The sequence below is a fragment of the Impatiens glandulifera genome, chromosome 3 (genome assembly GCF_907164915.1).
Source record: "Impatiens glandulifera chromosome 3, dImpGla2.1, whole genome shotgun sequence".
NCBI classification, from domain to species: domain Eukaryota; kingdom Viridiplantae; phylum Streptophyta; class Magnoliopsida; order Ericales; family Balsaminaceae; genus Impatiens; species Impatiens glandulifera.
Genome location: NC_061864.1, coordinates 29,631,970 through 29,659,042, shown reverse-complemented (window position 1 = coordinate 29,659,042; position 27,073 = coordinate 29,631,970). Strand labels below are relative to the sequence as shown.

Below are 27,073 nucleotides of genomic sequence, written 5' to 3'. Positions count from 1 at the left end.
CAACAAAGCATCCTGTCCCTTGTCCCTTAAAACCGAAGATAATGAGAAGGTACCACCATTTTCGAATCAAGAAATAGCATCATTCCAATCTTTCAGTTTTCAAGCAACACTTTTTGATTAGAAAAAGAAGAATTCATCTCAAAGAAATTCAAGAATCCATCTTTCCCCCCAAAGAAGTGGTTTTCCCAATTGGGAGATAGGAGTGAGCAGGAAAAGTGTTTAAGATGATAATATTCCTCCTAAATGGATCTATATAATTGAACAAAATCTGACAAGATCTCAACCATTAAAGTCAGTGGACAGAAGAGAAGAATACCCACTACATCAAAGACAAAAGAAAGAACAAGTATTAGAAACACAGAAGGAATAACCTATTGGGAAACACTTTCCCTTCTATTTCTGTATGTATCTGTGGATCAAGAAACTGCAAATAAAATTCCCAGAAAATGTGTTAGATTGAGTTCAATTTTCAAAATGAATTCCATCTACATCCACATTAGGATGATCAGAAATCTGACAAAATTATGTTTCCAGTGAAGATTGTCAGTCAGCAACTCAAACTCTGAACTTCTCTTTCAAAAAAAAACTCAAACTCTGAACTATGTGCTTCCAGGCGCATCAGTTCCACCGAGAGGTTTGCGGTTCAGATATCGAATGACAGCATCTTCGACCCTGTAATAATCATGGTTACAAACACAGACTTACATTAAGAGGAATGAATTCTCATCCATTTATTGGTGGATGCATCTAGAATGAGATCATAGTCTTTGCATTCTTTTAATAATATATAGATATATCCAGATTTCCAGAACTCATTTAAAATCAAGCTTTGATCTTGGGTTATTTGAATAACCAAGTAGCTATTTTCAAATAAACTTGTTTGATGTAGATTATAGAAAATCAAGTTTAGATAAAAGACATTAGGGGTATAGATATATTATAAAAAAAATACATATAATTTTTAAATAGAGGGTGTATGTTGGTAGATAATTTGAATGAGTGATTGACGAGTAGATTGTTGATTGGACAGTTAAATTATTTGAAACAAATCCTGAATAACCCACATCAAACAAGGCCTAAATTCTACCTAGAAAAAGTCAAGTTTTTGGCGCAAAGTAGCTTTCCCTGCATAACTGCCAAGGAAGGTGAAGAAAACCCATATATATTAAATTTAAAGTGGCTTTCCTCTCCACCAAGAGAAACAGAGTGTTATTAAGGGCAAGCTCAACTGCCTAGGAATTTTCTTAGAGTTACATGGTTTCCAGGGGTAGCAGGTAAGACTGCACCTTATATTCATAAGAAAATAACTGTCCAAGAATTTGACAGGTTTTGGAAGATGCGGTAGACTTAGAGAACTCCTGTGATATAATTCCCATTCTTCAGGGATATGAAGTAAGGGGGATCCACTACCCCCAAGCTAATCAATTTTACTAATCAAAATATCTAGATGCTCTTATCTATACTCTCAAGCATTGAAATATGACAAGAAAGGGAGCATTCACTTCATAGCAAGGATAAAGATGAATAATCAACTATGGATGATGCTTTTAGGTTATTGGGGTTTATATTTTTTTTAAGGGTTTAGAATTATTGTTTGTTTTAAGATCATCTGGGGTTCTTTGCTTTCAAGGGATCTCTTCTGTGTGAGAGATGATTTGCTAGCTGAGTCATGCCGAGAATTTTGAGATAAATGGATTGGTTGGGCGGAAACAACCAAACTTAAAAGGGGCTGGATGATGATTATGATTGTCTTTTGGTGGATAACATAGGGCAAAAGGAAATAGGAGAACATTTGAAGGAAGAACTCTCAATGAGGGTAGAATTAAATGATTAGTTTTCACTTCTTCCTCATCAATTTTAAAGGGTGGGAACATCTTTGGTTGGTAGGTCTTTAGCATTGTTGATGAAATGATCAATAATTAGTTTTTTTATGTTGGTTTCAATCTATTTTTCTAATTGTATTTTGGTTCACATTTTGATCTTTTGGGCATGAGCCTATTTATTTCTCACTTTCTGAGGCATGATGAGAGTAGCCTCTTTGTGCTCTCATTATTTTTGGATGTAAACAACACAATTATCTTTATAAAACAAAATTGGAGAATCCCAATCAATCCCAGCCATATAAGGTTTCCTAAATATTAATACAAAAAATAACATTTAAAAATAAAAATGAAAGTTTCCTAAACAATGCCAATAAGAGAAGTATTAAAAGAAACATACCAAGGCTGATTATAGAACTCGGAGTGTCGTTCCCTGTCTGTATTGCGGTTAGCATCACCAGCAGCAATTTTCAAGTCCTTACTTTGAGAAGCAATCAGTGAGTTGATGAATTCAGCCGGAGATTGGCTAAAACTAAGGAAAAAAGCCCTCCTACGCCGATGGTCATGTATCTTCTTTATAGCATTAGAAATGGCTAGATCACAAGCCTCAATTTCCTTTTGTTTTTCTAACTTTTCCAAGAAAGCAGACATATCTTGCTGTAATGCAACAGGAACATCAACCAGCACATCATAACAAGTATTCCCATATGGATTATTACCCGAAAGCTTAATCTGATGCTCCAATTGTATAGGTGGTGGTGCAGTCAAGTAATGTGATATCTTTTGGGAAACCATGGAGAATTTCATCTTATCTTCCCCAAATAATTTTTGAAGAGGCAGATCACACATGAAGAAGGAAGGATCGTTTGGAATCTGCAGTTTTTTAGCCTTCACATAGTGCCAGACTGCAGCAATAATTCTTGGACGTGTTTCTACCTCAACTCCAAGAAGTTCGACTAAAGGAGGGGAAAGTTTATATTTATCAGGCATGTAATTCATTTCTATTCTGATAATTGCATTGAATTCTTTGTTTCCTTTCCTCTTCACTTCAAACCCCTCCTGCAAAACAGGTGAACGTGAACTCTCCCACAAAATCACATTATTGTCCGGATAGAGATTTTGATCCAAGTAAACCGTTATCTTCTTAAAGAATGATGAGAATTTTGGGTAGGAGGCAGCATTTGTTTCTGGTCCATCATCCAAGATTCGACCAGCAATCTTGAGCGACCAAGAAGGAGGCTCTGCATCTTTATCATCCGAGACTGACTGACCCTGATTTGCAAAGGTATTGAAGACATAAATGCGAAGGGTTTTTTGAAACCTAGGAGGAGCTTTGATAGCTTCTTGAATGTCAACCTTCTTCCTCACTAGAGCAGCATCAACACGAGCCTCGAACTCAACCAGCTGAGTATAAAGAGCCGATTCTGGCAAAATAGCAGCTACTTTATCCGGAATTTGCTTATCTGTAAGCTTCGGTTTCTTCTTACGTGAAGCAGGAGTAAGCTCCATTGTTTTCAAAGGTGAAACTGCAGCAGCACTCGAAGAACCTGGGGGCCTGATAGGTGGTTTATGGGGAACACGTTTGGCTGAAATGTTGCCAGCTGTCAAGATGGATGGTGAAGACACACCAACATTGTTTTGCATCTGTGTAAATGAATGGGCTTGAGCTTGTAACTGAGATTGAAACTGAGCCTGGGCATGAGCCTGAGCCTGAGCCTGAGCCTGGGCATGAGCCTGAGCTTGGGCATGAGCCTGAGCTTGAGCTTGAGCATACTGCATCTGAGCAACAGCTTGAGCTTGAGCTTGAGCTTGTGCTTGTGCTTGAGATTGAGGTTCAGAAAGCTGAAAATGACCTGGAAATTGATGCAATCCATGTGTTTGACGTTGGGTCTGTGAGAGTAAGTGAGCCTGATGATTCATAGCCATAGACTGTGGAATTGCCCCTGAATTACCGAAATGGGTCGGTGTCCCAATATTTCTTGCTGGGTTATTATTATTATTAGCCGACATATCTATTTCTATCTGTCTTAAACAACACAAACTGGCTTAGGGTTTATCCTATACCATGAGAAACAAAGGACTCCTCAAAACCCTTGAGTTCAGTAGGGGAAACAAATCAAAACCCAAACCCTAAATCAGATTTTAAGCGTACTATTGCAAGGTAAAGAGTTTAAAACGATGACCTTGGAGGAAATGAAGACCGTAAAGGCAAGAAGAGACAGCAGTTAGTTAAAAAAATCTCCCCTTGGCTCTTTATCTCTGTCGAAGTAAGGCGGATTCTCTGCAAGTAGCCATGGTAAAGGGATTAGCGAGAGAAGAAGTTTATCAGAAGAATAAGTTGACGAGGCTTACTGTATCAATTGAAAGTTCTTCGTTACTCCGTCTTAGACGTCGAGCATAGAGCCTTGGCCAGTCGCTCGCTCGTCTCTTTCTTCCGTATGTAGGAGGGAATAGATGGTTTTTCAGCTCCTCAACTCAATGTCATGCAAAATTTTGCCTTTAACTTTCATTTTAGGGCTACTTTTTGATCTTGGGTTATTTTAAAATAATTTATTTTTGTTAAAACCAAATAAGAAAGTTTTATTATTCAATGTATTAAAAAATATATTAATTAATTCAATTTTTTTTTTTATAGGAGACGAAAAAACCCCACTTGGAAACGTGTAAGTCCATATGGAAACCTCTCGTCGGGCCTACAATTTGGCAGTGAACCGAAGTGGTTAGCTTAAATCTCGTTAAGGAGTTCATGTGTTCACAACAATACTTCCTCTAAGGTCAAAATATTCTTCTCGTGAGAAATTATATACCATTTCCACGAGAACACTTTGCCCCCCAAGGACTAAATTGTCATAGGTATTGTTAGTGTACCGAAGTGGTTAGTTGAGATGTTATTAGGACTAATGAGGGTTGACCATGAGGGCTTTTAGGAGACCTAGATAATTAAGTAATGATACAATCCTTTGAGAATCTTATACGTTAAGCAAATATTGTGTATGTGATGAAGTACATATTGCTAAACGTGACATGGAAAGCGCGGATGATTGAGGAATAACCATTTACAAACTTGAGAGACATGGAAAACGCAAATGTTTAAAGAATAACCATTTATAAATTTGAGAACTTTAGTCATGACGTCAATTTTAAAGTTTAAAAAATTTATATTAATAATTAAGTTGAGAAAATGTGGCGGAAAATGTGGAGAAATTTAAAATGACCCATATGGAAAAGGTTATTTAAATTAGTAGGGTCATTACTAAACTTTGGAAATCAAATATTGAACCTACTAAACCTTAGAAATCAAATATTGAACTTACTAAACCTTGGAAATCAAAGATTGAACCAAAGATCAATTTAGAACCCATCTTTTGATTCAATTCGTATCTCAATCTCAAATGAACAAAATTAATTTATTATTTTTATGCCTTAGTTGATGAAACAAAAATGCAATATTTAGTACGAGAGACTTCAAAGCGATTAGACCACGTAACATATCAACCCGATTATGAAGAAAACTAGGACATCATTAAAATCGATTTTATCAATATGGGACTTAAACACTATCTTCATCGCGCTTATCCCAAAAATGAAAAGTTCATCGAGAGTCTAGGATTTTCAATCCATATGCCTATATAATGTCTCATATAAAATCATCACAAATACGCTCATACCCCTTCCCTCATAAATCATATATCCAAACAAGGGGACTTTCATGAAAGAACGAGAAATATCTGATTATTCAATTTTTAAAAAAAATATAAATAATAATCTTCTTCAAATCAAAAAAAAAAAAAATCACCTAACAAAAGCATTAATATAAGATTTCACTGAAATTATAATGATCAAACTTGGCTTTTGTGCTCATTTTATTTATCTCATTTATCAACGTTTTTTCAACAAGTTCTATCCAAATTTTTATCATCAAATTTTCATCCATAATTACTTTTCCATTTCTAAAGAAAATCGCGAAAACTAAAGCTTTAAATCAAATTTATGGGGTTTCTATATCAAATTAATTTGTTATTTCAAATCACATATTTTTTAAACTACCCAAAATATAGTTATTTAGTTATCATAGACACCAGAAACTGATTCCGTTAACATCAGTTCTTTTCTTTCATCTATCCAGTCTCTATTATCAGTCTCCATAGCTGAAAAAATTTACAGAGCTCGAAAAGTTGCAGACATTAATCATCAATGGCAAGAACATTCAAGAACTATTCCTTCATACTAAACCCATCATTATTCTACCACTTAATTTCATCATCTCCTTTCAAAAAGAAAACCCCAAGATTCCATCGCCATCTAATCTCATCTTCATCATCTCCACCGCATCTCCTTCCACTCCTCTTCATATCTTCTCTCTTCTTCCTCATAGTAATCGGATTCTTCATACCCATTTCTCGTAACTCTGATCCATGTTCCCTAATTCCTCAATCACCCTATTCAGAAAACCCCATGTTCTTAACATCCCTCCTTGCCATGACTTCCAATGTTGGAAACAACCACTTTTCTGATGAACCCACTCTCTCAAGAACATCAATGATGCCATTACCCATCAGAGCTGTCTCCATCAAGAACACAACGAAAGACGAAGCTGAATTCTGGAAACAACCTGATGGAGAAGGATATAAACCTTGTCTGGAATTCGGAATCGAGTATAGAAGGGAATCAAACAGGATTTCGAAAGAGAAGAGACGGTTTCTTGTTGTTGTTGTTTCAGGCGGATTGAATCAACAAAGGAATCAAATTATCGATGCTGTTGTAATTGCAAGAATACTTGAAGCTGCATTGGTTATTCCTGTAATGCAGGTTAATCGCATTTGGGGAGATGACAGGTAAAGAGAAATTTCAATTTTCATGACATCTCTTCCATTTTCATGGTTAATTTTACTTTCTTGTTTTTGCTGCAGTGAATTTTCAGATATGTTTGATGTTGAACATTTCAAGAAGACGTTACAAGCAGATGTTCGAATAGTCTCTTCACTTCCTTCATCTCATTTGGTATCAAAACAGACAGTCATAACTCAAATCCCATATGGGGTTCCTCCTATTTGGATTCGGGCTAGATTCTCCAAACAAGTAATTAGATTTCCATTATTTTCTCAATAACCCATAATTTATTTTCCTCTGTTTATATGGATTTTCATTATTTGATCATTAGCTTAAGGAAGAAGGGTTACTAGTATTGAAAGGACTCGATTCAAAGCTATCCAAGAATCTTCCATCTGATCTTCAGAAGCTCAGGTGCAAAGTGGCTTTCCATGCTTTAAGATTCTCATCTCCCATAAGGGAATTAGGAACTAAACTCGCCAATAGAATGTGGATCGAAGGACCTTATGTTGCAATCCATCTCCGGCTAGAGAAAGATGTTTGGATTAGAACCGGATGTTTAACCGGTTTAGGCCCAAAACTTGATAGAATCATTAGCAATGACCGTGATTCTCACCCTGAATTCCTAACCGGACGGCTCAACTTGAGCCATATTGAGAGAAGACTTTCCGGTTTATGCCCTTTGAATGCCCATGAAGTGGCAAGGTTAAAAATAACCCTTTTTCTTCTTCTTGATTTTTTATGGTTAATTATGAAATGTGTTCTTAATTCATGCATGCAGGCTTATGAAGGCACTTGGGGCACCAAGAAATGCAAGGGTTTATATTGCTGGTGGAGAACCATTTGGTGGTGCTTTAGCCATGAAAGCTTTATTTGTTGAGTTTCCTAATTTGATTACAAAGGAAATGTTGGCTAAAGAAGGTGAGCTTGAACCTTATGCAAATAAGTCATCGGCTATGGCTGCCATCGATTACATTGTTTCATTAAGTAGCGACGTTTTCCTCCCTTCTCATGGGGGTAACATGGCTCGAGCCATGCAGGTGAGTTTGTTTTTTAAACCTGAATTGGATTTTTGTTGTTGTTGTTGTTTAAGGATTTGTTGTTTGTGAATGTAGGGGCATAGGGCATATGTGGGGCATAGGAAATTCATAAGGCCAAACAAGAGAATGATGCTTCCTTATTTTGAGGACGATGAATATATTTCTAACCCGAGATTCAGCTCTATTATTAGAAAGTTGCATCACCGATTGCTTGGTGAACCGGAGCTGAGGACAAAGGCGAGGGATAGAGATGTGATCGCGTTTCCAGTACCCGAGTGTATGTGCAAGCATTAGGGTTTCTGACTTGTAATTCTTTGTAAAAATGAACTCAAATTGTGTACTACTAGTACTAGGCAATTGGAATAGTTAAAAATATTTTGAAAAGGGTGAACCCAATTTCCTACAATTTTTTGCAAGCAAATTTAATTAATTGGTGAATTGATTGTCCTTTGAATATGTAATAGAGTTGGAGAGAATTGAATTTCGAATGGCTTTGGAAAGTAGGAGTTTAGCCCAATTTATATAAAAATTCTCAAAATCTTACAATAGTCAAACCAATTCTCGTGTACTAGTAATGGTTCATTCAAAGTTAAAGAAATTAATAAACTAATTTAGTAAGTTTTTTTTTATAGAAATATAAATTTTATTTTGATAAAAAAAAATGTAGTTGAGTTGAATTTTAGGTGGAAACAAAATTGTATAATATCTCAATCATGTTTTAAATCCTGTTTATTCCAATAACTTTCTTAATTAAAAATGGTAAAAAGTCATACTACAATACCTAAATATAATATCAACCAAATGTTGAATAAATTAGCGGGTCAATGTGCTTTTGAGTGTGGCCCTAAGGCGGGCATCAACAATTGACTATATATATCATGTTCCAACACTTTAATATTAATCAAATATTCAGCACATGTTAACTAAGAAAAAAATACCAAAAAAATAAATCTATTTCTCTTCCCTCTCAATTTTTTTTTTTTATATTTTTGTATAAAAAAAAATTGTAAAGTCATTTATTTTTAAAATTTTTAACATCAAATAGTAAATTGTTTTTCTTTCTACCACAAAATTGAGTTGGTGTTATATTTTATTCGATTCAATATATTTTCTTATCCAATTTTTATAATTCGAATAATAATCACAATAATTTGTGAGTTTTTTTGGTTGTTCATATCTTCTCTTTGTGTTTATGATCATTTGTCCTTTTCTTAGTCGCGAATGAGACAAAATTATCGGATCTGAATTTATTTTTTATATTTTTAATGAAAAGTTATTAAAACTGATTTTTTATATGAAAATTTGATTATAAATATAAATTATAATTTGTATGAGTTTCTCACTATTTCGAATACAAATATAGATGAATAGTTTCATTTGCAAAAAAACATTTCAGTGTTGCTTACCAATGAGGTGGATCGGGTGAGGAATGTGTTTACAATCCCCGCCCCATTTTATTTCGAAAATTTGATTTTACTATCATTTTCGTCATGTTCGGTTTCGATAAATGCTCACGGGGCACCGTTTATACTATATTCTCTAAAAATAAATTAGGATAATTATATAATCATATTTTTTATATAATATATATTAAAAAATTTATATTATTATATAAAAAAAAACCTTAAGACTCTTATAAAATATGAATAATAAATAAGCATATTTGTAATGTTTGATATTTAATTGTGTTTATTAGTGTTTGGAGCGGAAAACAGGTACACAAATATCTTTCCGTCCCATTCTTAGTCAACTACCAGTCAAACCTAGGAAAAACCGCGGGGTAAATTATAATTGCAATAATTATGTACCAACTTTTAGTTAAGGATAATTTTTTGCCGCACAAAATATTTGATAGAGATTTTTCCGATAAATTTTATTAGTTATTCTACTTCAACCCTCGTTATTTTAAAACTCAAATGAATTTATTTTATAATGACCCTCAATAAATTATGAAAGTTGCATCTTTTCAATTATAAATTTTATTTTTTCAAATTGTTCATATAATTTGATAACTAAATGATCAATTATTTATTTGATTTTGCTATGTTATTTTGTATTAGTGCGTGATAGTTGAATCTTATCATTTTTAATATGGTGGTTCTCTTTTTTAAATAAAACAATTCTCAAAATCATGATTTGGTCAATTGGTTACACATGGTCATATATTTGAAAACATCACAACATTTTAGACTTAGAGGCAACAAAATAATTAAACCTAGTAGTAGGGTCAAAAGTGCTTTCCTATAAATAAATTAGCTATAAACTATTAGATATCGACAATTTGCTGTTTTAAAATTACCAAATTAATTAATGGGCCATTACCATCTCCATTATCATTAATGGGCTACCACTAAGAATCCTTAACCTAAATTTATCTCATATGGTTAATAAAACTGAGTTGTATTTATGTATAGGTTAAAGTCAAAATTTAGTCGAGTAAAAGTTAAGTGAATAAATAACAGTTGGAATTCAATAAGCTAAACGATTTTTTAAACCATTAAACCAAATCAACGATTTAATTAGTCGATTTAGTGGCGATTTATGCGCGAAACCTACATATAATTTTGAAAAGATGTATAGAAGAGTTTGAACCATAAAAATAGAATGTATGTTTAAAAATATAAATAATAATAGTAAAAATAAATCATAAAAAGAGATAAAAAGCACTTTAGAGACAATCTTTTTACATCCATTTTTATTATTATTATTACTATTAAAATTTAGTATAGCTGTATTATTTAATAATTATTGTCCACGAATGAATGAAACAAATCGAACTGATTAATAAACAAAACGAACTATTTGAATTTTTTTAAATAGATGTTAACAGTTTAGTTGTAAATTTCGATATATAAATCTCGACCGAAAATAAAAAAATCAAACATATGTCTAATATGATTCACGATATTCTTGTGTGGTTGAGAACTCATCTCTTCATCTATGAAGTGCACTCAGGGCCGACCCTGGGTAAGTCCGGCAAGCCCTCGGGCTAGGGCAACTCCTCCACGGCAGCCCATTTGTTAAAAATATCAAAATATTTAGTTATATTTATGGTAATTTTAAACATAAATAGTTGTAGCTTGATGATTCAAGATATGCAAGTTTCAATGTGGTTATAGGTTCAAATCTCACCAAAAACTATTTTTTTATCAATTTTTAAAACGAGACTTAAGGCAACAAAAAGTATATATCGAACTTTTTCTACCGAGGCTAGGGCAGCCAAAACCTCGGGACCGGCTCTGAGTGCACTTATAGCAAGAAACAAACTTCATCACAAACTCTGAAAGTGTGCATTTGCATTTTCTAAATAGAATTGATTGGATGCCATGGGTAAGATCAAATTATGCTCATATTGGAAAAACAAATATTGTTACTATATCTGCTTTTAACATAGAAAAGCACACATTAAATTAAAATAATAGAATATATCACAAGGTTATTTCAAACGATAATCTCTTGTCTAAATGTACATGCAGATGAGGAACAAAAAAGTCTGATTTCAAGGCTCAATAACTTTTGGAAGAAGTAAAATTGATTATTTTTTTTAAAAACATGATCAAATAAAATCACATTAATTTGTTTATTTTAAACCATCTTTACTTAAAAGTACTTTTTAAATATTATTGTCTACTGAACTCAGTCTGATGCTAGAGTTGGTGAGTTCAATATTCCTCACAATGCCCCCTTCATTAAAAGCAAAAAGAATTTGAACAATCAAATAAACTATTATAAACTTCTAATGGCTTCTGCAATAGGTATGGATGGCAGAAGATGCAATATGTAATAGGTATGGATGGCAGAAGATTGAAGTATGCTTTAATGCAAGAACAATACTGAAAAATTGCGGAAATAAAAGAAATCAACTAAAAATGCAAATAATATGTAAGTGGTTCAGCCAAACATGCTTACATCCACTTTTGAAGCACAAAAGACTCTCAACTTACTATCAAAAATGTTACAGAGTATTACAATGATTATCTCACAATTAAACTCACAAGGAATCGATATTTTCAAGACAAAGACTTAGCTTTCTAAAGTGTCTGACTGCACCTTTAAATAAGCCCCAATTAGGTCAATATCAATATTTTGTCCAAAATTCTTATAGAGCTTCCAAAATATTTACCATATTTTTTCTAAATATATTTTCATAACAAAACATCTAATTTTTTGTGTTAATCTTATTTCATAATATCAAGATTATACACAAAAAGATATAATTTCATTTTGTTGAATGTACGCATTCATTGTACCAAGATTGTGTACCATAAATATACCATAATTGTAATATTGTAAATTCATTCTCAAAACTCTACCTTGATTTACAAACTAGCTCCCTCTTGTCTTCCATTATTTGTTTTGTCAACAAGCAAAATCTTTATAGCTCCCAAATCCAGGAACTGCCAGTATCTCAACAACATTGTCACATTCTTGATAACAATTTCTCTTTGTTCGACTATGCTCCTCTCGATGTACAACCCCACATTGAACTTTAGCGTGAAAAATCTCTTCGATAAGAGTAAAACCACGAGACCCTTAGGTCACTTAAATCATCCAATATATAACTTATAATGGGTTACACAATGTTTATGTAAATTAAGGTTTATAATCTAACAAATTACCAAAACCTTCGAAAATAACATCATCATTAAAGATGATACATACACATAAAATGGATCTTCACCAATGGTGGAAATACCTAAACCTAGGTATCTAAGGAAAGAAGTGAAAGTATTTAAAGAAAAAGAGTTGTTCTTCTAAACATCATCTTCTTATTGGTCTTTGTCTTGTTCATGTCTCTAGAATTTATAATTTGAAAAATTACCTAAATCCTTAAGAACAACATCATCATTAAAGATGATATATACATATATAATGTTTCTTCACAAATTGTGGAAATACATAAACCTAAGTATTTAGGGAGTGAAGAGAAAGTAGTTGAAGAAAAAAAAATTCTTCCTAGCACCTACCTTCATCTTGATTCACCTCCCTCTTTTTGTCTTCTTCCTTTTCAAAATCAGATATCTATAAAAAACCGAGAACACCAAAAATGAACTTAAATCGCCCACTTCCTCAAAATAAGATACTAATAAAAAGTTGAGAAGACCAAAAATGAACTTCCCTCGTCTACTTCTTCAAAAGTAGATATCTATCAAAAACTAAGGACACCAAGACGAGCATCCATCGTCTACTTTCTCAAAATAAGATATTGATCGAAATTCGAGAAAACTTAATATGAACTTCCATCGTTTACTTCTTCAAAATTAAATATATATCGAAACCCAATGACACCCAAGAAGAACATCCATCATCTACTTCCTCAAAATAAGATACTGATTAAAGCCGAGAAGACCCAAGACGAACTTACATCGTCTATTTCATAAAAAATAATTAGATATATAGCGACATATCTATACTCAAGATCTAGCAAAACATTTTCCACCCATCTTACCTTGAACTTTGCACACTCAACCAACTTAAACCGCGTACTTCTTCTTGAACAAATTAACTTGCAATCTACTAGTTTTTGAATAATATCAAAATAACTAGCAATTCAATAATATCCTTTCAAGATTCACTAACGGTCTTTAATTATTTTCACCATGCTTCATACTTTCTTCGAAAGAAATCACGAATGTCCCTCCATTTGAATTGATCGATCCTCTTATCTAGCCCATTTTTTATGACTAAAAATATCATTTAAGGTCTCGTACATCTTCTTGCATTAGATGACAATTCAATTATCTTATTCATCTTTAAATCGATCGAGTCTCTCATCTAGCCTCCTTTTCATGACTAGGAATACCACACAAGGTCTCAATCTTCTCCTCTATAAGATGAAAAATCAATCATCTCATTCATCTAAACTACGATCTTCAATGCATTGACAATTAGTATACTTCTTTTGTTTTTGGCAGTCTCTTTTAAAGTGTCATTCCTCTTAACACCAGAAGCACTTTATATTTACTTTAGTCTTCAGCGTAAACTTAAAATTCTTACTACTTTACCTTCTTTCTCATGATGTTGTTTACCTATTACAAATATATTTTCCTCATTGTCTTCTTGTCTACAATATGCCCTTTTGGTTTGTTCATTGATATCAAGTAACTCGTACTTCTTCCACCTCAAACTTGGAAGTTATTCATGACTATAAGAACTATACCTTGAACATCTTTAGAAACCTCCTTAGAACTTGTAAAGAACCCTCCAAGGATCCTTCAAGCTCTTCAACTTCATCTCCCTTTCAATAACCTAATTTTGATATCACTTGTTAGGATACCAAAAGATGAAGTATCCTTTAATGCAAGAAGAACAAAAACACCGAACAATTGTGAAAACAAAAGAAAGCAACTAAAGAACACAAACAAAATATTTATATTGGTTCGATCAAATAGTACTACATCCACTTTCGAAGCATAAGAGACTCTCACCTGTATTATCAATAATATTAAATGAGTATTACACTGATTCTCTCACAATTAAAACTCACACACAACTCACAAGGAAACGATGCTCTTAAGTCAAAGACTTGGATTTCTAAAGTGTCCAACTGTATTTTTAAATAAGCCTCAATTTTGTCAATATCAATATCTTGTTTAAAACTCTCATAGAGCTTCCAAAATATTCTTACCATATTTTCCTAATTGTATTTTTATAATAAAATATCTAATTTCCTTTCTTGTTAATCTTATTTCTTAATATCAAGATTATACACCAAAATATATAGTTTTCTTTTTATTTAATATGCTATATCCTTGTACTAAAATTGTGTACCATAAATATACCACAATTATAATATTATTAATCCATTCTCAACAATAAGTGTCTTGTTTATTTCTCATTCACTAAGTGTTTGGTTGGTTTGACGTTTTATGGAGTTAATGACATGTTTAGTTATGCTAAAATTGTCCATTCTCAACCATTGTTGGGTGATATATTTTCTCATTAACTTCAATATTGTTAATAATAATGTATCGAATTCATGCACATTCCCTTCACAACAATAAAATAGATTTATCCGCAAAATATGAAGATATTTCTCATCATCTAACTAGTCGTCTAATGTTGTTCTTTCTCTTGGAGCCTACTTTATAAGTGCAAATTGAGAATATAAGATAGAGATAAAAGAGGAAGAGAGACAAATGAAAACTCTCTTATTAAATAGAGATATTAAGGTATCATCAAGAAATATGCAATAACCACTAGTCCCAATTAACATCTAAATAGGCAGCGAGAGAGATATGTGATGATGGACGAATCAATATCCCATAATACAAGGTATTTCAAAGGTACCATAAGATTTATTTAATTTCTCCCCAATGACTAGTGGTAAGGGAATGCATAAATTGGCATGTCCGATTAATAGAAAAGACAAGTTCATGATGAGTAAGAGTAATGTATTGTAATGCTTCAACAATGCTTAGATATATAAATGGATCAACATCATGCTTGGAGAGAAGACACGACAACAACTAGAGTAAGAAGAGGTTTCACATTGCCATGTCAACACATTTCAAGATATTTCATACATATGGCTTTTTGAGATGACACATGATTAACTAGTTCTAGATGACTATAACTAGGGTTAGGCCATAAATACTCTTCAAGTAACGTACCATGGATGAATGCATTGCTGACGTCGAGTTGATGAATATGCAATTGATAGGAAACAATCAAGGAGTGAATTGATCGAATGGTCGTTTGTTTGATAACCATACTAAAAGTTTATTCATAGTCAATACTAGACTATTGATGAAAACTTTTCGCAACTAGTCTGTAACCCTCGGGAAATTCCCTCCATAGCTTAGCACATGGCAATACGGGGACCTAGGGTGGTTCGCGGTTCGATGATTTCAACATTTATTTACGTGCCAAACATCTTTTTAAAATAAAACATTATTTTTAAAAGATTTTGATAGTACCTGGTTGCTTTTAAAATCAATTATGTAAAATAATTAATTTTATTCAAATTTTAATAATCTGGGGATTTGTTATAATCAAATGATGATTTAATTTGAAATCTGATTTTAATTAATTAAACATAATTAATTTAAGAAAAGATTATTTATTTGAAGACGGAGTCGTCAATTGAGTTTAGAAAAATCAATAAAAAGGTGTATGTGTACAAACGTATTTTGCACTAGAGTTTCATTTTGGTTTAAATTTTAGTGATACTCGGGAAAGGGCTTTCGTGCTTCATCATTTATACTCGTTCAAAAACGGTCTCTATTTATAAAGTTGGCTTTTGAAAATTTGTTGTATCACATTTGAGTTTTAACCAATTATTCTTCCAGACTTAGTCATGCTTTTAAGTTTAGCGTTATTTAGAATATTGAAACATCAATATTTAAATGTTGGTACCTGTTGTGGATGATAACTAGGGTGAAAATAACTAAAGAATATCAGTAATTTTGAAAGACATTAGGATTTAGAAATAAACACCAAACAAGCCCTTGTTGAAATATTTTTGTGGAAATATCCCAAAATATTTAAAATGCATTTTTTAATTTTTAAGGATTTTTAGAAAATGATTTGGAGTCCCAAATTACAAAAATAATTTTGAATTTTGAAAAGTGGAACCAAACAGGCCTTAGGACCAGAGTCCTAAGGCTTGGGTCCGATTTTATCGATCGGGGTCTAGAGACCCTTGGTGTGTGCTTAGGATTTCTCAGTTTGAGTATCAGAGTCTCTCGGTCGAGGTGCCAAGGACTCTTGGTTCTTAGCTAATCTTATCGGTCTAAGTGTAAAAACCTATCGGTCCTGGTCTAGCCCTAGGCTAGGTTTTTTGGTCGAGGTGTATAAACCTATCGGTATGGGGCTAGCTATAAGATAAGTTCCTCGATCCTTGGTCTCAAAAATCTCGGTTTCGGATATGGGATTCTCAGTCTGAAAACTTGGGAGTTCGGTCCTAGGTTTGAGTTTCTCGGTCATGGGTCCCAAGAGTCTCGGTCCTAGGTCAGACATCTCGATCCTAGTTTCGAACTTTATCGGTCCTAGGTGAGAATCTTTGGTCGGATTTCTTGGTCCCAGTACAAGAACATCTGTCCTAGGTCACGTTCCGGACCGAAGATTCTCGGTCGAATCTCTCGGTCCTAGGCTCATAGGCCTCAATCCTTAAGAACACAAAGATTTAATTTTTAAAATTCATTTTAGCCCTGATTCTTTGATCCAAGAGATTGGGTAGCTTCACAAAGCTCATAGGAACATGTTGATCATAATCTCAAGGTATGAAACGACCTGGATGATGATCAATTTTTCAAAACAGTTTTTGATCAAAAATCGGGTTTTTGATTTTAAGGTTGTTTTGAATTAAAATGAACTATCCAATAGATTCCTTATAACACATATACTTGATTGGTACCAAAATAAGAACACTAGTTGTTTATTTTGACCAATTCAAGAAATCAAAATTTTTATTTTAATTTGAAATTTTTTATTTTGATCAAACATGATCGGGATGGATCAAATATGATCCAAATAGTTTCCAAACATCATTACAATCATGTTGGGATGCTTTTTGGGTTGTGATTCGATCAAATTAACCCAAGAACAACAAACTCATTTATTTGATTTTTGAAATTCAAATTTGGGTTTTCGTTGTTTAGATTGTTTGATCGGTTCTATCCTATCTAGATAGTTTATAAATCATCTAGGGATGAATTCTCAACCATAAAACACCATAAACAATAAGCGTACAAGCTTATGCACTTTCAAATATAAAAATTTAAAATTCAAACTGTCAAAGAAAATTAGAAGTAAAATTTCAAAAAATCCAAAGCTTTAAAGCTTTAATGGCGGATTCTGATTTTTTTTATTTGAGGCCTCTTTATTTGTAGGTTACATTCAGAATGAGTTGAGGGGGTATTTATACTCATCCTAGGTCGGTTAGGGGAACCTAGTGGCCTAAATCAGCCAAAAGCCATTAATAACTTTTAACTGTTAATGGTTGGAAGTCACTAGAATAAGGGTGATTCATCCCTATTTTGGTAGGGGAGAATGATCACCATCGTAGGGTGATCATTTTGGATTTTGTTAGTCAAAACTATCAACAAATGGCTGAGTTCCAAAAAGCTAAAATCAACACATGTCGTTCATCCTTATCCTCACGGCGTCGCGATGAGGAGAGGATCGGAGCCAAAACGACATCGTTTCTTCTGTTTCGGTGTTCCGTCTTGACACCATTGGCATTTGGGCGGTCCGTTAGAATTTCAACTAATGGAAGTCTCCTGATACTTGTGTCACGGATGCGCGCATCTTTGACTGCAGCGTGCTGGGTGGAAGCGCTTGTAGCATTGGATGAGAATCCAACGCTGATCCGATGCGTGCTGTTGCGGCTGTAGCTTATTCTTCCAGTTTCGGCTACACCCGATTATATATTTTTTTGTTAAAACATTAAGGGTTTATTTGAAATTGATTTTTATTTCACTTTTTAGCTTTAATTTTTATATTTTTTAAAAACACAAAATATTAAAATAAATATGACAAATATTTTACCAATTTGTTTTATTTATATTTTTAGGATTTAAATAAATAATTCTTTTTAGATGAAATGTGTACAACAATTCATCAAAATTATTTAATTTTGTCCTTCAATTTTTCTAATTGTTTTTTGAGATATTATGGGTACAATATTTATCCCAAATAATTTTATTTTTTATTTTGGCCTTAACCCTAAATTAATTTGATTAATTAACACATTAATTAATTGTTTTAAATAAAATTTTGGCCATGAGATTAATTATTTTAATCTTATTTATTTAAAATAAATTCAAAATAATTATTTTAATATAATAAACTGGAGTGTAAATTTTTAGTTCTTACATAGTCTCTTTTTCATGGATAAAGAGACACAAGTTGGTTCAAACACGAGTGTTAAGGTGAGGTTAGTGGAGGGTGGGAATGTACAATTTTTAGCTCGAGTGGTCATAGGATGTATGCAACAAGTTAGAGCACGAATGGAAGAATGACGAATGGGAGGAGGAATAATAGTTATATTTATAGAGCTGGAGAGTGGAGAGATTATAGAAGGTGGTCGAGAAGATATAATATTATTTAGAGATGAGGGTTATGAGTGTGTAGTAGGGGAATGAAGCGTCTTAGTTGATGTTTCACTAATTTGATGAGTAGGAGTTTGAGAGGAAAAAGTGTGAAGTAAAATGGATGTGGGTGTGGGTAATGATGGTGGAGGTGGTGTGGAGTTAGAGGTTATGGAGAAAGGAAATGATGTTTCATTGAATGTAACATGAAGAGAGATATAAAGACGACTAGTGGGGATATACAAGCAACAATAACCTTTATGAGAATGATTATAACCAATAAATGTGCAACAAATAGACCGAAGTCTAGTTTTTGTTGGTTGTAAGGATGGGTGAAAGGGTAGCAAGAACATCCAAAGTTCTTAAGATAACATAATTGGGTTGTCCCAAAAAGAACTTAATTATATGGAGAGCGTTGATCAATAACCGACATATGAAGTTGATTGATCAAATAGGTTGTAGTAAGTAATGCATCATCCCAATGCTCTTGTGGAATGGAGGCATTAGCAAATAAGGCACCATCAATTTCTACGATGTGTCAAATCTTTCGTTCGGTAACACTATTTTGCTCACTCGTATGTGGGCATGATAGTTGAATACCACAACTATCGGTTATGACAACAAAATTGTGAAATTCACCTCCCCAATTAGTTTGAATATGATTAATTTTCCTTTGGTTCTCAACCAAGACTTTAAACTTAGTAAATGTGAGAATCACAACAAATTTTCTCTAAATAGGATACAAACAAGTATATCTGCTAAAATTATCGACAAAGGGAACAAAGTAACGATAGATAGATAACAAGAAAGTTGGTGTCGGTCCCCAAACATCATCTTGAATTAAATCTAAAGGAACATTAGTTCACGCTTCTTATATATTAAAAGATTGATTGTGTGATTTTCGAAGTTGACATACTTCACAAAAATGAAGAGTTTTATTACCCAACACATGTAACTCAAACCGAGAAATGATAGAAGGCGTGGTAGTGGCTGAAGGATGTCCCAACCGACAATGTCACAATGATGTTGAGGATCGAGAGATGATGAACGCTTGGTTTGGTGGGGTAGGTGGTATAAACTATTTTTAAGCATGCCACAAATAACCTTTGTCTTCGTAATGCGATCTTTTATCACCCAATGTGATTGATGGAATTCAAATAAAACATTATTATTTATAGTAAAACTAGAAACACTAAATAAATTCTTAGTAATTTGAGATACGTGTAAAATATTTCATAGCTATAGAGGTTTAAATAAGCCCGAAATAATGGAGTTCTCAATATTAAAAATTGGTAAACACGTAATATTACAACCTAATATGCTCAGTACCTTGATAAGAAGAGTGACTTTGAAGATTCTTTAAATTCGTTGTAAAGTGATTAGTGGCACTAGAATCTAGGTACAATGCTGAGTCTAATATAACAGATGATAAAACACATAAATCATAGGGATAAGTAAAAAATTATGGTCTAATCATGCGTTAACAATTCATGAAAAGACAATTCCATTACAAAGTTGACATTGTTGATTGAAACATAAATTTGTAAATACGTATCCAAAGCGTTTTCATTTTGAGCATTTTAGACTGATTTCCTCTAGAGGGTCGACCGTCTTGATATTCTCCTCTAGAATTACTAAAAGCCTCATTCGTAGTAGGCTATGATGAAACATTATTGGCGAGTTCGAGCCGCTGCTTGTTATTAAGGAGAAGACTAGTGAGATCTTCAGTGCTCACTATTTGGACCTTAACAATGACAACGATGATGAACATATCGTATTCGGGACCAAGATCTCCTAAAGTTTGAGTGAAAAGATCTAAATCAGATACCTTATCACCGATAGAAGCAAGAGAATCGACAACATATTTTATGGATCAGAGATATTCAGTCATCGAATTGTCTACCTTTTTCAAAGTTTGAAGAAATAGTGATCGGTGAAAGTTGATAGGATTTATTATCTTTTGATCTTGTTCTTCCTAGATTTCAAAATCGGGTTTGGATGTGATGGTGGGTTTTCCCTCTTCATCAATAACATCCAGGCATTATTTTGGTCGGAAACAAAATTGAACAACCGATTCCCTTTTAGAATCGATATCACTTGAGATTTTCAAGGAACAAAATTATGTTAGTCAAGTTTCATAGAGATAGACAAGAATAAATCAAATGAGTGTGGCTTTCATTTGTTTCAACCATTTGATGGAAGAAGAGGAGCAATCTAATATTCTCATCTATTATGCTTTGGTACCAAATTGAGAATATAAAATATAGAGAAAATAGGAAGAGAGCTAAATCAAGATGCTTTTATCAAACATAAATATTAGTAGTTTTATCAAACATACATATTAGTAGTTGTTCTTGATTTACAAATAGTATAGATTCAATATTTATAGAATTAAAACTAACGTTGTTCAAGAATAATAAATGTGATGGTTAGATAATCAAGTAATTTTTTTTAGTAATCGAGACAATAAATGTTACGTAGAATATTCGACTTTTATAGAAAAATATGTTCGTCTAACTATGCATCTCACCATTTTTGTTGGCTCCTCCTATTTTTCATATAGGTAGGTGATTAATGTCATTGGCATGAACCTCTACAATATTGTCTACCAGTTCTCTAGATGACAATTTGTATTATTATTACATTAAATTTCCAGAAAATTTTCTTTCAAAGTCGTGGTAATTAACTTTTTAGATTGCTCTATTTAATCATATTTTTTTTTAATTTCATTGAATTCTTTTTTGGAATGACCCTCGAGTAGTTGTATGATGTCCAATTTAAAAATAAAACAAAGTAATTGTTTGATTGTTAGATCTTCTTGACTATTTTTTATCGTTAATTGTTCTTAGTGTTTGACATTTGAATTTTTATTTGATTGTTTAGATTTTAAAATGTTAATTTGATGTCTATATAGTTTTCTAATAAAGGAGAAGTGTCCTTTATTTTTCTTACCAACAAATTATATCTATTTTGAAACATTAATCACCTTACTAAATGATTGTTGTGTGGTGGTTTCAATATACAAGTGTCATATAAAAAATAAAAACAAACTAGAGATTAAGATCTGGTCGAAAACAAAGTTACTCAAATGCTCGAACTACAAAGAAATCATAAACAATAATTTTTTCTTGCTTCGATTAATGTCCTTAATGTTACATTAACATTTCATTCAGGGAACTAAGTTGATATTTTGAATGAGAATGAATATCAAATGGATGATATAAAAAATTATTTAAAGTCTATTGTCACTAATAGATTATTTAAAATTTTATACAGCCACCTTGAATCTTCTTTATAATTAACATATACCTATTTAACTTAAGATGAAATAGTTATTTATGAAGAATACTAAGGTGATTATTTTGTGAAAAAGATTGTTTAAATTGTGTATTTTGAACTATTTATGAATCAACTTTGGGTAGTTTTATAACAAGTTCAAGAATTAATTTGCCCTAACATACACATACATAGATTATTGTTTAATATGTGCACTCATACATATTCCCTTACGTGAAAATATCAATCATTTTTTTGTAATGTTTGTTTTTCAAAATTTAATTAAAGTATTAATATATTAAATCACTCATGTATAAATAAAACATTAGATTATTTAATTACTAGTTCTTCTTCTTCTTTTGTCATGAACTATGAAAATTATATTAATCCAATTATAAGTCCACCAAATTAGCTTTAGAAATGAAAAACAATGAATGAATTATAGACAGTTGGGTAAATTTATTTTGTCAAAATTATAAAATTTAATTTTAGTTACTTACTTAACTCATATTGAACCAATATTTATTATGAGTATATATAGTTGAGTAATTAGTTAAGAAATTAATTTAGATTGAATATAGGTTAAATAATTTATTCTTTTGATCACCTTAATATTAACCCTTTATCAATTATTGTCTTCTTATTAACTAATGACAAAAGTTAGAATACAAACGTATTGACATGCAAATGAGAGCATTGACATGGGCGGATATATGTTAGGGCTAGAGTGAGTTAGTACTTCCGATTTATTTTTAAAATTTAACATTACCTCTTAATTTTTTATTTGTTTTTTTAATTTAATTCACTATTTGATTCTGTAATTCTAAAAATGGATAAAACTCACACGTTTATTCACTCGTTATATCCATAATTTTCTCGTTATTTTTTTAAGTTTAATTTATTTTATTTTTATTCTCACCCAAATTCTAATTTCTAATTCTGTCTAAGTGCAATGATACTTAGAAAATAAGGATTAACTAAAAAATAATAATAAACTAATAATTAATAGTATATTTGTGCTCAAAAACATAACAAAAATAGTAACTACTACCCTTAATGCAGGTTAAAAATGCCTTTTATTATTCAAATTTTTGTGGCTAGTAATTTCATTTTAAACTGTCGCTAAAAATGAAAATATGAAATACCCTTGTTAAATATATGGCGACTAGAATGAAATCCGTTGCTAAATATGTTTTGTTTAATAATTTAACTTTATAATTTTGCTAAAGAAATAGCTGGTATATTCCCAAGTACTTTGTCTTCTTTTTTTATGTCATATTTCTAAGTTGTAACTTGTAACGTCATTGAGATTCTACGATATTAAAGTTATATATTATTTGATTCTTGTATACAACTTGAAGGAATATTTCTTTTTCCCCTTTGTTTATTTGCTCATATTCTTTCCTCTATTACTAATTAAAGTATGGTTTTTACGTGCAAAATGTGATGTATTACTCTTTTTTTTTATTCTATTCTGAAAGAATCATTTACTTTCAAATTTTATAATTATTTTTTCAATTTTAAATGACTGAATCATTATTTAAGTAAATTTTATTATATATGGATTAAGAATTTCGAATTGAGTAATTTAAGATTCGAACTTTAATATTTTTAGATATAAACTAACTTAGAAATGTTAAAGTTTGTATTTTTTTTTTTAATTTACACTCAATATTTAATTTGTTGAATATTAAACTTTTATTATTATATTTTTAAACAATGAAAAATATATGTATATGTTTAAAAAAGTAAGTTTATAATATTCTTTGAGTTGTTCATGATATATATATTTGTTTAACAAAATCAATTCTTTCTACTTATAAATCGAGAGGGAAAAGAAGCTAACTTTTTACATTAAAAGAAAAATTATTACATAATTATATATATATATATATATATATATATATATATATATATATATATATATATATATATATATATATATATATATATATATAAATAAATAAATAAAATAGAAATTTAAACTAATTTAAATTAAGTATGACATAGAATTCACACGGATAAAAATATAAACAAAGTAAATTTAATAAAAAAATTATAATAACATGTATTGAATGTTTAAAATTTTTAATAAATCACGAATAATATATTAAAACAGAAAATACAACCCTCTACTTCCACATTTTATTCAATTCGATAAAATAACTCATCTTCTCACATATCTCATCACATATTTTTTCTCAATAAACTTCTCATCTCGTGACCTTATATTTTCACTTTAGTCAATCAAATATTTGATTTATATTTTTTAACCACTTACAATTGTTATCAGCCTATTATTCATTGGCAAACCACATTCCAATCACACTTGGTTTAATATTTTACTTGTTTTGTTATATTGAAAGTTCGAAACATACGTATAAAATTTTTAATTTTATTTTTAAAAGTTGTTAGTTTATGCAAAAGAAGACGCTAGTAAAATATTCCTTAAGATTCCATTAAGACTATCAATTAGGATAATTGGTGTCAAGATTAGGGTGAACAAAATTATCAACATTATAGGTATATCAAAAATACTATACCCCAATATATTGAAAATATCAATTTTTCGATATAGTATACAAAAAGGAAAAGTATGATACCGAAAACCTATTAGGGATGAATTAAAACAAAAGACCAAACTCTTTGGGCTGGTTGTATATATATGAAGGCCTATTAGCTCAGTTGGTTAGAGTGTCGTGCTAATAACAAGAAGGTCGCAAGTTCGAGACCTGCATAGGCCATTGGATGGGGTGTTAGCATGTCAAACATCGATTTTATGATTTGATGTTGTATAACAATTGACGATTATTCTAAGATTTTATGTAATTGACGTCGTATTGTAGTATTGCATTTTTTTATATTAAAATTTATGCAATAGAAGATGCTATTAAAATATTCCTTAAGATTCTATTAAAACTATCAGTTAGGATAATTGGTGTCAAGATTATTGGTGAACAAAATTATCAATATTATAGGTATATCAAAATTACTATACCCCAATATATTGAAAATGTCAATTTTTTCGGTATAGTATACAAAAAGGAAAAGTATGATGCGGAAGACCTATTAGGGATGAATTAAAACAAAAGACCAAACTATTTGGGCTGGTTTTATATATATATGAAGGCCTATTAACTCAGTTGGTTAGAGCGTCATGCTAATAACGAGAAGGTCACAAGTTCGAGACCTGCATAGGCCATTGGAAGGGGTGTTAGCATGTCAACCATCCATTATATGATTTGTTGTTGTATAACAATTGACGACCAATTATTTATTTTATTAAAACTAAAAAATAATTACAACTTGAACATTATTATAAGATTTTATGTAATTTACATTGTATTGTAGTATTGTATTTTTTGATATTAAAATTTATGTAATAGAAGACGCTAGTAAAATATTCTGTAAGATTTCATTAAGACTATCAGTTAGGATAATTGGTGTCAAGATTAAGGGTGAACACAATTACCAACATTATAGGTATATCATAAATACTATACCCCAAAATATTAAAAATGTCAATTTTTTCGGTATAGTATATAAAAATGTAAGGTATGAAACTGAAGACCTATTAGGGATGAATTAAAACAAAAGACCAAACTCTTTGGGCTTATTTTATATATATGAATTCATATTAGCTCAGTTGGTTAGATCGTAGTGCTAATAACGCGAAGGTCGCAGGTCGATTTTATGATTTGATGTTATAACAATTGACGATTATTATAAAATTTTATGTAATTGATGTCCGTATTGTAGTATTGTATTTTTTGATATTAAAATTTATACAATAGAAGACGCTAGTAAATTATTCCTTAAGATTTCATTAAGACTATCAGTTAGGATAATTGGCGTCAACATTAGAGGTGAACAAAATTACCGACATTATAGGTATATCAAAAATACTATACCCCAATATATTGAAAATATTAATTTTTTCGGAATAGTATACAAAAATGTAAGGTATGATATCGAAGACCTGTTAGGGATGATTTAAAACAAAAGACCAAACTTTTTGGGCTTGTTTTATATATATGAAGGCCTATTAACTCAGTTGGTTAGAGTGTCGTGCTAATAACGCTAAGGTCGCAGGTTAGGTTCGAGACCTGCAAAGGCCATTGGATGGGGTGTTAGCATGTCAACTATCGATTATTTGATTTGATGTTGTATTACAATTGACGATCAATTATTTATTTTATTAAAAATTAAAAAAATAATTACAACTTGAACATTATTATAAGATTTTATTTAATTGATGTCGTATTGTAGTATTGCATTTTTTGATATTAAAATTTATGCAATAGAATACGCTAGTAAAATATTCATTAAGATTTCATTAAGACTACTAGTTAGGATAATTGGTGTCAACATTAGGGGTGAACAAAATTACCAACATTATAGGTATATCAAAAATACTATAACCCAATATATTGAAAATATCAAAATTTTCGATATAGCATATAAAAATGTAAAGTATGATAACTAAGACCTATTAGGGATGAATTAAAACCAAAGACCAAACTCTTTGGGCTTGTTTTATATATATGAAGGTCTATTAGATTAGTTGGTTAGAGTGTCGAGACCTGAATAGGCCATTGGATGAGGTGTTAGCATATCAACCATCGATTATATAATTGTACGTTGTATAACAATCGATGGACAATTATTTATTTTATAAAAAATAAAAAAAATTATTACAACTTGAAAACTTTTATAAGATTTTATGTAATTGAAGTTGTATTGTAGTATTGTATTTTTTATATTAAAATTTATACAATAGAAGACGTCCTTCAGATTCCATTAAGACTATTAGTTAGGATAATTGGCGTCAAGATTAGGGTTGAACAAAATTACTGACATTCTAGGTATATCGAAAATATCGTACCCCAATATATTGAAAATATTAATTTTTTTGGTATGATATAAAAATGTAAGGTATGATACCGAAGTCCTATTAGGGTTGTTGAATAAAAACAAAAGACCAAACTCTTTGGGCTTGTTTTATATATATGAATGCATATTAGCTCCGCTGGTTAGAGCGTCGTGCTAATAACGTGAAGGTCACTGGTTAGAG

At 31.3% G+C, this 27,073-nt stretch overlaps 2 protein-coding genes and 2 non-coding genes across 5 annotated transcripts; 3 read left to right on the top strand and 1 right to left on the bottom strand.

Annotated features, from left to right (window-relative positions):
* Positions 1-218: 218 nt before the first annotated feature.
* LOC124930665 (SWI/SNF complex component SNF12 homolog) lies at positions 219-4,292 on the bottom strand. 2 transcript variants are annotated; one of them, XM_047471000.1, is made up of 3 exons: positions 4,173-4,292; positions 2,221-4,101; positions 219-672 (listed from the first exon to the last, which is right to left on the bottom strand). In XM_047471000.1, the coding sequence occupies exons 2-3, from the start codon at positions 3,828-3,830 to the stop codon at positions 600-602; spliced, it is 1,683 nt and encodes a 560-aa protein (XP_047326956.1). In that variant the 5' UTR covers positions 3,831-4,101; positions 4,173-4,292; the 3' UTR covers positions 219-599. The 2 variants fall into 2 exon arrangements, with proteins under 2 accessions (XP_047326956.1, XP_047326955.1); XM_047470999.1 differs by lacking the exon at positions 4,173-4,292 and having other exon boundaries at positions 2,221-4,108.
* Positions 4,293-5,964: 1,672 nt separating this feature from the next.
* On the top strand, positions 5,965-8,059 carry LOC124932671 (O-fucosyltransferase 37). The gene is made up of 5 exons (XM_047473335.1): positions 5,965-6,655; positions 6,731-6,899; positions 6,982-7,355; positions 7,432-7,690; positions 7,766-8,059. Exons 1-5 carry the CDS (start codon positions 6,015-6,017, stop codon positions 7,982-7,984), a joined length of 1,662 nt encoding a protein of 553 aa, XP_047329291.1. The 5' UTR covers positions 5,965-6,014; the 3' UTR covers positions 7,985-8,059.
* A 16,610-nt stretch (positions 8,060-24,669) lies between these two features.
* On the top strand, positions 24,670-24,743 carry TRNAI-AAU. The gene has a single exon. It is a non-coding gene; the product is annotated as a tRNA-Ile (tRNA).
* Positions 24,744-26,038: 1,295 nt separating this feature from the next.
* On the top strand, positions 26,039-26,117 carry TRNAI-AAU. Its single transcript has one exon. It is a non-coding gene; the product is annotated as a tRNA-Ile (tRNA).
* The last annotated feature ends 956 nt before the right edge of the window (positions 26,118-27,073 follow it).